This window comes from Lathyrus oleraceus, chromosome 6 (genome assembly GCF_024323335.1).
Source record: "Lathyrus oleraceus cultivar Zhongwan6 chromosome 6, CAAS_Psat_ZW6_1.0, whole genome shotgun sequence".
NCBI lineage: Eukaryota > Viridiplantae > Streptophyta > Magnoliopsida > Fabales > Fabaceae > Lathyrus > Lathyrus oleraceus.
Genome location: NC_066584.1, coordinates 443,143,687 through 443,157,163, shown reverse-complemented (window position 1 = coordinate 443,157,163; position 13,477 = coordinate 443,143,687). Strand labels below are relative to the sequence as shown.

Sequence of the window (13,477 nt, the reverse complement as noted above, 5' to 3'; positions counted from 1 at the left end):
CTTCATTCACACACAACCAAAGATACTGTCAAGTCTCTCAATACTTCTAATTTTTCCCCTTTTGGTATTTTCCCATCTAACCAACGAACCAGCTTCCGCTTCAGTTGATCGAACGTAGTGATGTTCCAGAACAACATCAGCATCTAAGGTTCGTCCCTCGCATAAATCATCTTACCGTATCAGCGACGAACACCAAACATGATTGCCAAATGATTGTGTGCGATGTGGAACATTTACTCACACAACGCATCTATTTATAACACAAAAATTGCATTTTAGGAGGAGTCTCCAATTGAATTGGCGACTCCTCTTAAAACCCACACAGGGGCGCCAATTGGATTGGCTAGGGCACCTGCCCTAGCCAATCCAATTGGCGCCCCCATTCAAGTTTTAAGAGGAGTTGCCAATTCAATTGGAGACTCCTCCTAAAAATGGGGTACTTTGGGATTTTTTTTGAAACCGGAGGTATTTTGGGAATTTCCTTGAAAAAGTGGGTTATTTTTGTAAAAAAACCTCGTTATAGCCTTTCTCATCCAATTAAATATCTAACTTTATCATTTTTTATAAGCAAATTTGATTGAATAAAGACAATAAACACAAAGGGTACGTCAATCCCATTTAATACAAAAGAAAACACAAGCAATCAATAGAAAACCAACCAGAGCTAAAGCTAAAAAGAACTCCAACATAGGAGAAGAAAAAGAAAAAACAAGATCCTAGGAAGAAGAAACTAACTCATAAAAAGAATAGGAGAAGAAAAATAAAAATTCAGATCCTAAGAAGAAACTAACTCATAAAAGCAATAGGATCCTCAAACCAATATGATTTTAAACAAGCTAAGTGACCCTTAAATCTTGCAGCAAACCAGTCCTTACCTAAGTTTTTTTTCTAAACAAACAACGTTAGAAAATCCTTTCAACCCTCCCTTGAACAGTGTATCATTCCTGATTAATAACCAAAGAATGAGCCTGTAACTAGAATGAACCTTGCCCTGCAATGCCACATCAAAGCATAAAAGATGATCTGCAAAAGAGAGAATAAGGACATAGCACCGAATTCAAATCCAATCTGAAATGGACTTCCAGACCTTGTCAACAACAATACAAGTGAAGAAGAGATGTTGATCAGTTTCTTTTGGCCCTAGGCAAAGAGGGAAAACAATGTTATGAGCGCCTGAAATAACACCTCGCTTAACTATCTCGTCCCTAGTTTGAAGCCTCCCCAGTAAAAGCTTCCAAACAAACACATGAATGTTACTTGGAGCATTCGATTTCCAAACATGAACAAGAACATTCTTTAAAACGCAATTAAAACCAAGAGACCTTCTCCAACCAGCCACTTGCCACAAACCTGCAACACTAACACAGAGCCTAGGCTCGTGCAAAAAAGAGAACAATGCTAGGAAATGCTTTAGAAGAGGATCGCGTCCAATCCAAGAGTCCCTCCAGAAATCAACATTTGAACCGTTCCCAAGTTTACACGAAATTGTTGAGAATGTATCAAGTGTGAGTAGTGTGGATAATAGTCCCACATTGGTTGGAAATGTGGAGACTTGAGTAATTATAAGTGAAAGAACTCATCCACCTATCATCTTAAGTTTTTGGGTGAATATATGGTGTGTCTCTCACAAATGTGTTGCTCTAAAAAAAAAAGAAATCATTGATTTCATAAAAAGGACCGGCTTACTTGTATTGAAAGTCAACGGTGCCAGTGTGGTGGAAATAAGAGAACATTCACATGGGGAGTCTCACAATGTGACCAGTGGCCCCTATACCTTCCCTAGTTTAGTAACCGCTTCTATTTTTACCAATTAGCTGCAGTAGACAATCACGAAACAATGGCACTATACTATAGGAACAAAATAGTTTCAAAGAACTACAATAAGAGATGACATGTAAAGAAGATTAAAACACAATATTTACATATATTTACATATGCCTTCAACAAATAATCCAAGATCATAGATGATAGGGAAAAAATAAAAAATAAAAATAAAAAGTATTCGGTGGAAGAATTTAGAGCTCTTTTTAAGTATAAAGATATTTCAATTACACTCTCTCTTGAACATGGCAACAAGAAGTACCTCAAAGGAGTTACCTCATAAGAATTTACATAAATAATTCCTAGATTGACTTCTAACCACAAATTTTATAGACCTTATATGTGTCCCCAAAGAATTCTATTACACAAGGGATGTGCCCTTAACATATTCTTTGAATGTCAAAGCAATCAAACCCAACATTGCAATTCTTCCATTCCACAACTCTGCATCTGAGGACATGATTCTTTTTTATTTAGACTCAACACTAACACCTTGAGAAAATGGAATCAATGAAGCAAGTGATAACAACACACTTGTCCCCAAGAACCATGGAACTCTACCACCAGAAAATTGTTTAGATAAACCCTGATCTACAATCGGCTAATCCAGTGGATACTCCTCTTGAGGTTAATGTTAAATATCATCGTGATGATGGTGATCTCTTGTCTGATCCCTTATTGTATCGTCAACTCGTGGGTAGCCTTAATTACCTGACTATTACTCGCCCTGACATATCTTTTGCTGTTCAACAAGTAAGTCAATTCATGCACTCTCCTCGTCATCTTCACTTAGCAGCAGTTCGTCGCATAATTCGCTACCTGAAGGGGAGCTCTCATCGTGGTTTATTCTTTCCCACTGGAATTGCTCCTAAACTGAGTGTTTATAGTGATGCCGATTGGGCAGGATGTCCTGATACTCGGCGATCTGTCACCGGTTGATGCATGTTTCTTGGCTCTTCATTGATATCATGGAAAAGTAAGAAATAAGCGAGAGTCTCTAAATCTTCTACTGAATCTGAGTATCATGCCATGTTTGTTGCCTGTTCTGAAATAATTTGGCTTCGTGGTCTTTTGGCTGAACTTGGATTTCCTCAAACAAAGCCAACTTCACTTTATGCGGACAATACAAGTGTCATCCAAATCGTTGCGAATCCTGTTTTTCATGAACGCACCAAACATGGCGAAGTTGATTGTCATTCGATCCGTGACGCATATGATGACAGACTAATATCACTTCCTCATGTCAGTACTCAGTTGCAGATATTCTTACCAAGGTCGTTCCGCGTCCACGTCATCAGTTTCTTGTTAGCAAATTGATGCTCATTGACCAACAACATCAATTTGAGGGGGGATGTGAATAGGAATTAGTTTATTCATAGATTAAGGGTTTGTTCCTAGAATAAGGGAAACAAATCAGTGTGAATAGGAATTAGTTTATTCATAGGGTTTGTTCCTAGAATAAGGGAAATAAATCAGAAATTGATTTGTTCTCATTAAATGTAATTAATTAGTGTAATTACTTGTATAACCCTGTAATCTCTATATATACCAGAAATAATAATGAGAGAGGTATCAAACCTATTTTCCTGACATGTTATAGGCGTCTGAAATAACACCTCGCTTAGCTATCTCGTCCCTAGTTTGAAGCCTCCCCAGTAAAAACTTCCAAACAAACACCTGAATGTTACTTGGAGTATTCGATTTCCAAACACGAACAAGAACATTCTTTAAAACGCAATTAAAACCAAGAGACCTTCTCCAACCAGCCACTTGCCACAATCCTGCAACACTAACACAGAGCCTAGGCTCATGCACAAAAGAGAACAATGTTGGGAAATACTTTAGAAGAGGATCGCGTCCAATCCAAGAGTCCCTCTAGAAATCAACATTTGAACAGTTCCCAAGTTTACACGAAATTGTTGAGAATATATCAAGTGTGAGTAGTGTGGATAATAGTTCTATATTGATTGGAAATGTGGAGACTTGAGTATTTATAAGTGAAAGAACTCACTCACCTATCACCTTAAGTTTTTGGGTGAATATGTGGCGTGTCTCTCACAAATGTGTTGCTTTAGAAAAAAAAAGAAATCATTGATTTCAGAAAAGGACCCGCTTACTTGTATCAAAAGTCAACGGTGCCAATGTGATGAAAATAAGAAGAATATTCATATGGGGAGTCTCACAATGTGACCGGTGGCCCTATACCTTCCCTAGTTTAATAACCGCTTCTATTTTTACCGGACAATCACAAAACAATGGCACTATATTATAGGAACAAAATAGTTTCAAAGAACTATAATAAGAGATGACATGTAAAGAAGATTAAAACACAATATTTACATATGCCTTCAACAAATAATCCAAGATCATAGATGTAGGGCAAAAGTAAAAAATAAAAATAAAAAGTATTCAGTCGAAGAATTTAGAGCTCTTTTTAAGTATAAAGATATTTCAATTACACTCTCTCTTGGACATGGCAATAAGAAGTACCTCAAAGGAGTTACCTCATAAGAATTTACATAAATAATTCCTAGATTGGCTTCTAACCACAAATTTTATAGACCTTATATGTGTCCCCAAAGAATTCTATTACACAAGGGATGTGCCCTTAACATATTCTGTGAATGCCAAAGCAATCAAACCCAACATTGCAATTCTTCCATTCCACAACTCTGCATCTGAGGACATGATTCTTTTTGATTTAGACTCAACACTAACCCCTTGAGAAAATGGAATCAATGAAGCAAGTGACAACAACACACTTGTCCCCAAGAACCATGGAACTCCACCACCAGACAATTGTTCAAACAAACCCTGCCCTTTTGCTATCTCTACCCCCATTGCTGCTACAAAACCAATCATAGCCAACCTTCCATTGATCCTTTCAGGTGCTGGCCCACCAAATGCCATCAAATCTGAAAACTTTGTGCTCATCTGCCATTTCATCATAATTTTTATATGTTAAAAAAGTCATTTTAATACAGACCAAAATTTATGCTTCATATTAATAAGATAACAGAGAAAACAATAGCAATTATATGTAACTATGGTCACCTTTGGTGGACGAGTATAGGCTGGTTCTGGTGTTGGTGTTGGTGTTGGTGATGGTGTAATTGGTATAGTTGGGTCTACGGGCACCTTAGGTTGCTCTTTCTGCTCTCCCTGGACAGCGTAATAAGTAATTAGCAACTAGTCATTCTTAAATCATAAACATATTACATATACATAAGCAATACTACAGGTTATAATATGTTTGAAATAACCCTAATTACCTCAGCCATAGATCTAACTTTGAGGCTGACATTCCTTCTCATGCTTGGAATATACACAGAAGAGATGTTGGTAATCTGATTAACTCTAGATCTGCTAGAAATGTTGGTCATAGAGCTTGACATGATAGATTGACAAGATGAAACAGCCATTGATAATAAATAGTTCCTTAATGTTGCAATGCAAAGCTCAAGAACAAAGAGATAGATCCAAATCTTTTCTAAGGATGAGAATGGCTTTGTGAATCTCACTAACTGAATGCTTACACTTTAGATTGTTAAGTTGGTAGGTATAGCATTGAAGGAGGTTGTTCATATAGAATAAAGTGGAAAGCAATGTGAGGGATATTTAAGTTCCACGTAGTGTGTTAAAAAATCCTAAAAGGTAATTCATTCACGTGGCCTCATTTGTCCGCACATGCTAAAAGCAGCAGACGTGGCTCAAGTTACAACCACAGAGTGTTGTGCACAGGGTTGTAAACTTGGAACTTTCAGGACCTCAAATACTTTTATATTGCTTATTACTCTAGTATAGTCGAGAATATTCTATTGTTCTATAGATTACATAAGACAATTGGTGGTTGGAATGATCCTTACTTAACCAAGAACCTAAAACTCTTACTTTATTATTAAGACAAAAATTCTGCTCTAGTTATGATGCTTCCTTTCCAAATCACATTAGATGATTCTGAATTTACTTAATGTATATTACCATTATGATGGCATGCATCTAAAGGTTGGTTGGACATAAGCTATCTCTTCAATTTTTGAAACGAAGTAAAAGAGATATTTTGTTTTGGATTTAACTAATCCTGACTTCAATGTTTGTATTATTAATTAATGATAATATTATTTTGTAATTAGACTTCTTCACCTCAAACTAACTTTTAAGTTTCAAAACAAAATAGCAAAGACTTACTAGTAAAAAATAACACAATTAGGTCGGTTTTTTTATATAGTTATTAAAATTAGTAAGTGTTAATGAATATTCGTAACGGTCCAAGTCCATTTGACATCATCTGACCTCGGCCGTTTAAGGTTAAAATCCCTAAGCTTCTAGAGAGTATTCAAAAGAACATGGACGCGCTCAAGCCCAACATAGGCGAGCTCAAGTCCAACATGGGTGGGCAGCTCAAGCCAACATAACAGTGACGTGTTGAGAAACATTTTAGAGAACTTAGAAGGATTCATCGGTCATTACCACATTCCTCAAATTCAAGGAGTGTCTCACCCCATTTTTCCCACTAATAGGTCAAACCTAGTAAATGTAGTTGACCAAAGAATTGGTTCCTCATGAGGGACCAATGTTATAAATACATGATCTCGTAACTGGGAAAAGCCAGGTCTATACTATTGTACTTACCAACCTCAAGTACACTAAGTCAGAATCTTTCCCTGCCGAGTACATTTTGAAATCAAGAACTGTGATTTTTTTTTTGCATCTGAGAAATCTGATATTTAAATCTTTGAATTGTTACCAAAGTCCAAAGCAATCAATGTTCTCAAATTGCAGTGTTTTAACAGGAATTTATGAGGACAAATACTAATTTCCAACTACTCAATTGTCCAAAGCCTCTATCAATCAGTTTTTATTTAGTAAAAGACCACAAATCAGTAGGTAGTAAAAAATGAATACCATTATTGAACATTAGTGTTAATAAATATGCAAATAACAGACAATTTTTGTCCAGTAAGAAAATAGTGAAAGTTAAGTTGTAACATTAACAAGGGGGGGCATGCATGCACCACAAAGTGGTAGTTTAATGATGTTTAACTATAGCATTACAAATAAAAGGACTACCTAGAGAGTTAGAAGCAGATAAGTGCAAAACTGCTTTGCCATTTGGTAATATAATCAATCCTAGAAAATAGGCTTGAAAAGATTATCATAGTCTTGTTACCCAGCAATTTCCCCGACAGGAACTGCATCAGAAACAACTATAAAAGATGTTTGTATCCAAATTCACAACAAGTCGTATAGCTCAAATAAGAGATCGACATTTCTAGTTGACCACACTATCTGACCCGTAATACATCAAATAAGTTAGAGGGAGGAAAAGGAACGGTAAGTATGAGTTCCGAGCTCATGCAAACATAAAACTGTATTACTTACTTGTAGCTAGCTGCATACCAGCAAGCTCTGGCTAGGCAAGGCCTCTACTACTGACTTTCCTGAAAAAAAGCCTCGGCTAAGAAGGCTGTATGCAACTATTCCAATGCCTAGTTCTCTGCAAGTACACAATAATTCTTAGTCGCAATAAAAACAATTTTAGATGTTTTAGACATGCACTATGAAAAGAAAATATTTCAATTTGTATATCATAAGGAATACTTCGTTTATAATGCAGTTATTAGTGTCAGCGTTAGCCTCTGACAACCCAATATATCTTGTCTTTCCTTAAATAACCAGTTGCTTGAGCTCCTCTAACTTTTACAGGTCAATGTTAAAGCACTTAATCACCTAGAATTGATAGAGAGGTGCTGACATTGTAATATATGTATCCTGTATGGTATAGTTAGTTCTGTATTGCTGATAATCCCATCTCACAATGAAAACAGAACAGCAGGATATGACGGATTGTCAGGTTATATTGTAACATAGAATGCAGATGTAAAACATTCATGCACTTCATCAAGCATCACATACTTGTGGCCTAACCTCTGAATATAAAGTGATCTAAATAGGAAAAACAATCCACTTTCTCCCACTACCAAGTTAACAGAAAAACTATGCCAGAGCCAACGAGTTGCTGAAATGTCCACTCTGGCTAACTACCAACTTAACCAAAAAGGGTTTACTTAATATGAGCAAGTGAACACCATGTTCCACATCTAAACAGTGATTTATTCATGAAACTGTACTTCAACAAATGATTGATTAATCAAAATGATTACAAATAAATGTATTAACAACACGTAAGTAAAAAGAAAATATAAATGAATTACCCGAACAGTGAGAACGATGTAAAAAAAACTAGGTCAATTTACGCGAAAAAAAAGTGGTGGTTCAGGTGGCTAGGCTCACAGGACATTTTGAACCAGAAGTGCAGCGGCATGTAATCCCTCCACTGTCAAGAGCCGAGAGTAGTCGCTGCTCTGTGAAGCCAGCCTCACGCGTTGCCCCTCAGTCTAGGACCAACGAGATTTGAGCCTTCGCCCAGGACCCGTTGATCAACTCTCAACTTGGAGTGGGCATGCCAACTTTTGCAGCTTCAGACCCAGACCAGTAAAGCACCAACCATGTTCCACCACCTTGATGCCCTCGCTTGAGTTACAAGTTGGAGCTACCCAACTCAGCGAGCTACCTACTTTGTCAGACTATTATAAAGTGTTATTTCTTTCATAAGCTTGCCGATGTGGGACTTATCAACGAGAAACTCAACCAAAAGAGTAATTTTAATTATTACAAACGAAATACACTTATAATCACTTCAAAACTTCATTTTTTTTTTAACTTAATGAAGAGGAAGAGTATCTTGTAAATCTATTTGTTGTTAGGCAAATATAAGATGTATTTTTTAAGTGTTTTGCTTCCATCTTTGAATTGACTATGGAGTTTAAATCTATATAGTAGATGCCATTTATTGTATTTATTGGCTTTGAAATCAAATGCATAGGAGCATTATTATTATTTTTTTTTTATCACGAAAAATACTTTTTTAAAGTTGCATCTAACTATAAATCTAAGTATAAGTATAGTATATCTTTGGTTTAATTTAAAAAAAAAAAGCAAAAACAATTTACAAATTAGTATTGATTTTAAAATGATTTTGAGGTGTTTGATTTTTTTTAAGTAGAATTGATTTTATCTATATAATTGATTATATAATTGAAGATAGAATTTGTAGTTTTTTTTTACTTCAAATGTGATTTTTTATATTAAAATTTGTTGTTTAATTCCATTTTGCATAAAGTTATTCAAACACATTATTTTATATTTGTCCCGTTAAACCAGTTTAGTTGGTAGTTGGGGCGCGGATTTGAACCCGCAACATCCCATTTGTTCACCTTTATACAGCTCTTAGGCTATTCGGAAAAGAAATTAACATTCAACCAAATTTTAATATAAAGAATATGTTAACTGACTGAAATATTGCAATGCACAAGTTATTATAACCATGTGCAAGATAACAAACGCCACACCAAATATGTATATTATGTTAAAGTATAATACAAATTCAAGTAGTTATCATATTTCATTTAAGTGTTACGTGAGTTTAGAGTTAATTTGGTTTGTATTTGAATTTTATTTCATATTCTGAATGTGTATATAAATTGAATTTGCTATAGAAAGAAACAAGACTTAGGAGTTGACTAAACTTCCAAAGAACAAGAAAGACATAAATGTGAGATGGGTTTACAAGTTAAAACTAAAGGCAGATGGATCAATTGGCAAACACAAAGCAAAGTTAGTAGCTAGAAGATTTCTACAAAAAATTGGATTAAATTGCTTTGAGGTGTTTGCACCTGTAGCTAGACATGAAACAATCAGATTGGTGATTGTTATAGTTGTAAGTAAAAATTGACCTCTGATGCATTTAGATGTGAAATCTGCATTTTTGAATGGTCCTTTACAAGAGGAAGTTTATGTATCATAACCTCTTGGATTTGTAAAAAAGAATCAGGAAGGGATGGTGTGCAAGTTGCATAAAGCCTTATATGGACTCAAATTTTTCCATCCAGGTATCCCTCTCCTTGGAAGGACTACCCATGGTCATGACACACATGGGAAAATTACATTTAGGTCACACATGTCTGTCAGCATGATTCTTGGAGTACCCATCATCCATATTTATGTTTATCATGTTATGGACAATATTTGATAGGCAATAAAGTGCTTGACTCTGTATCTAGGGTCTATAGTAATTTCATATCTAAGGGTGATATACACCTCTATCACCTTGAGAATAACTTAGGACACTTGAATAACATCGTAGTATTCTAATGGTGGTTCAATTCAGTACAAATATTACTCCTAATATTTATATTTATGTAAAGACTTAATAACTCTTTACCATGATTCATGAGATGTGATCATCAATCGGTGCACATAATAGTCTCAATGTTTTAATGTTATCCCACTTCACAATAAAGTTTGACTATGGATACTTTGACAATATTCTCTTTGTGTTTAATGAGATCTCATGATTAAGTCCCATTTGTTAGGGTGCATGAACCAAAATCCAACACTTATGAGGTTTAGATAATGAAATTTCCTCATACATAACCCATAATCTTCAAAGTAAATCTTCCAACTTGACCTAGCCCACAATAAATCAAATACCATAACCTAAGTTATTTCCATCATCCACGCCTCAAACATACCAAAGCACGCATCCATCATCACCTTTGATCCAACCCGCAACAAATTCAACACAGACACTAAGTTTAAATCCCTTTCCCGTGGCTCAACCCCAACCAATCACACCACTGATTTTCTCAGCACCAATAAAGCTCACACGGCCCACGTAAATTCAACCCACAAGCTCACACAAATTCAACAGCATACACCTACTCCATCAGGCACTGTAACCCGTAGCCGAAGTGTAATTTTTAATCTCAATCTGAGATGCACATCAGACCAAACTTATAATATCACCACTACAAAATCACATTTTTTCGACACCTCTCTTGCTTCCCTTTGTGATCCAAATTGCAAAATTTATATGGATGATGCATTTGATGCTCTTATTAAAAATAAAATGTAGGACTTAATACCATGTCTGCCTTATGTGAATTTTATTTGGTCCATATAGATTTTTACTCATAAAGAAACATTTAATGGTTATTTTATTTGGATTGACCAATAGTAAATCAGATAATTCTATAGTCATTTACTAGAATGGATCTGATGTGGCCTATCTATTATTATATATTGATGATATTATTTTTTCCGCTTCTATGGATGATCTTCGTCGTTCTTTAATGACCAATCTTAGCTTTGAATTTGCCACAAAGGGCTTAGATTCTTTGAATTAATTTTAAGACATAAGTGTGACGTGCCATAAAGGAGGGTTATTTATATCACAATGTAAATATGCGGCAAAAGTAATTGATCGTGTGGGTACGTACGCTTGTAAACTTGCTCAAACTCTTGTTGACACTAAATTGAAAATCAATGCTAAAACGGGTAATTTGTATCGGGATTCAAAAAACTACTGTAGTCTTGTAGGTACTCTATAATATCTTACATTTACACAATCTGGTATTTTTTATGATGTCCAACATATTTGTCTTCATATATATGACCCATGTGATGTGATGAGCATGTGAACGTTCTAAAGCATATCATACACCATGTTTAGGGCACTCCTCACTTTGATTTACACATGTATCATTCCTCATTGCAGATCTTATCTCTTATACTGATATTGATGGGGAGGATGTCTAAATATGAGACAATCCACATTTGAATATTGTGTGTTTCTTGAAGACAACCTGATTGCGTGGTCGTCAAAAAGTTAACCTAGTTTATCTCGTTTTATTGCACTATGTAAAGGGGTGGTAAATGTTGTTTACAAGTCATGTAAGAGTAACCATCTTCTTTTAGAACTACATTCTTTTATTAGAAAAGCTACATTAGTTTATTGTGACAATGTAAGGGTCATTTCTATCTCCAGAAAACCTCATTTAACATGTGCGTACAAAGCGTATTAAAATGAATATTCATTTTGTCCAAGAAAAAATTAGATGATGAAAAATTTGTGTTTCTCATGTCCTTTCTCATTATCGGATAGCGCACATCATTACTAAGGATTGCTCCTTAATTTTTTTTTAAGACTTCCAGAACCATGTATGCATGGGTGATGTGATGTTCCCCCTTCGACATGGTTGTAACAGGGGATGGAGTATTCTTAATATTTTTTTAATAGTATTAATTTGAATCTTATTATGTAAGAATGTTCATTACTCTTTATTGAATAGGTTTTTTTAGTAACCGAAAAGAATTCTTAAATCGGAGCCTTGTACTTTGTATATATTGACCGATGGTGATGATAAACAAGACACTATATTATACTCTTTTAGGAAGAATTAGAGAAGTCCTTTTAAGTATAACGAATTTTTAACTACACTCTCTTGGAACATGGGAATAAGAATACCTCAAAGGAGTAACTACATAAGAATATACAGACTCAATTCCAAGATTGGCTTCTAACCACATATTCCGTGACCTAAAAATCTTATATGTGTCCCCCAAAGAACTCTATTACACAAGGGATGTGCCCTTAACAAATTCTGTGAAAGCCAAAGCAACTAAACCTAACATTGCAATTCTTCCATTCCAAAGCTCTGCATCTGAGGACATAATACTCTTAGATTCAGACTCAACACTAACCCCTTGAAAAAATGGAATCAATGAAGCAAGTGATAACAACACACTTGTCCCCAAGAACCATGCAACTCCACCACCAGATAATTGTTCTGACAAACCCTGCCCTTTTGCTATCTCCACCCCCATTGCTGCTACAAAACCAATCATAGCCAATCTTCCATTGATCCTTTCAGGTGCTGGCCCACCAAATGCCATCAAATCTGAAAACTTTGTGCTCATCTGCCATTTCATCATAATTTATATATGTTAAAAAAGTCATTTTAATAGAGACCAAAATTATGCTTCATATTAATAAGGTAACAGAAAAAACAATAGCAATTATATGTTACTATGGTCACCTTTGGTGGACGAGTATAGGCTGGTTGTGGTGTTGGTGTTGATGCAATTGGTGTAGTTGGCTCTACAGCCACCTTTGACTGCTCTTTCGGCTCTCCCTGAATAATTTAATAAGTAATTAGCAACTAATCATTCTTAAATCACAAACATATTACATATGCATAAGCAAATACTACATATATATAACCTTAAAATATGTTTGGAAAAAGCATAATTACCTCAGCCATAGATCGAACTTTGAGGCTAACATTCCTCCTGAGGCTTGGAATGTAGACAGAAGGGATGTTGGTAAACTGGTTAACTCTAGACCTGCTAGAAATGTTGGTCATAGAACTTGACATGATAGATTGACAAGATGAAACAGCCATTGATAATAAAAAGTTCCTTAATGTTGCAATGCAAAACTCAAGAACAAAGAGATAGAACAATGTATTTTCTAAGGATGAGAATGGCTTTGTAAACTCTAACACCTTAGATGGTAAAGGTTTGGTAGGTATAGCATTGAAGAAGGTTGTTTATATAGAATAGAATGGAAAGCAGATTGTGAGGGATATTTAAGTTCCACGTAGTGGGCAAAAAGCTCATAAAAGGCAATTGATTCACGTGGCTTCATTTGTCCACACATGCTAAAAGCAACAGACTTGGCTCTAGTTACAACCACAAAGTGATGCACTCGGAATTTGAGGTTAAAAGAGGGGATTGTAAACTTGGAACTTTC

At 35.4% G+C, this 13,477-nt stretch overlaps 1 protein-coding gene across 3 annotated transcripts; it reads right to left on the bottom strand.

Moving 5' to 3' along the window:
* Positions 1 to 4,229: 4,229 nt before the first annotated feature.
* Positions 4,230 to 13,263, bottom strand: LOC127098403 (early light-induced protein, chloroplastic-like). 3 transcript variants are annotated; one of them, XM_051036991.1, is made up of 3 exons: positions 12,978 to 13,259; positions 4,876 to 4,983; positions 4,230 to 4,755 (listed from the first exon to the last, which is right to left on the bottom strand). In XM_051036991.1, exons 1-3 carry the CDS (start codon positions 13,125 to 13,127, stop codon positions 4,411 to 4,413), a joined length of 603 nt encoding a protein of 200 aa, XP_050892948.1. In that variant the 5' UTR covers positions 13,128 to 13,259; the 3' UTR covers positions 4,230 to 4,410. The 3 variants fall into 3 exon arrangements, with proteins under 3 accessions (XP_050892948.1, XP_050892947.1, XP_050892949.1); XM_051036990.1 differs by lacking the exon at positions 12,978 to 13,259 and adding an exon at positions 5,094 to 6,946; XM_051036992.1 differs by lacking the exons at positions 4,230 to 4,755; positions 4,876 to 4,983 and adding exons at positions 12,111 to 12,642; positions 12,762 to 12,857 and having other exon boundaries at positions 12,978 to 13,263.
* Between the last annotated feature and the right edge of the window lie 214 nt (positions 13,264 to 13,477).

Coding starts and splice junctions, on each gene's coding strand:
- LOC127098403 (XM_051036991.1), bottom strand. CDS start 13,127: ATGGCTGTTTCATCTTGTCAATCTATCATGTCAAGTTCTATGACCAAC. Junction 4,984..12,977: donor AAGTTCGATCTATGGCTGAG/GTAATTATGCTT, acceptor TACGCTGTCCAG/GGAGAGCAGAAAGAGCAACC. Junction 4,756..4,875: donor CCTATACTCGTCCACCAAAG/GTGACCATAGTT, acceptor ATGAAATGGCAG/ATGAGCACAAAGTTTTCAGA.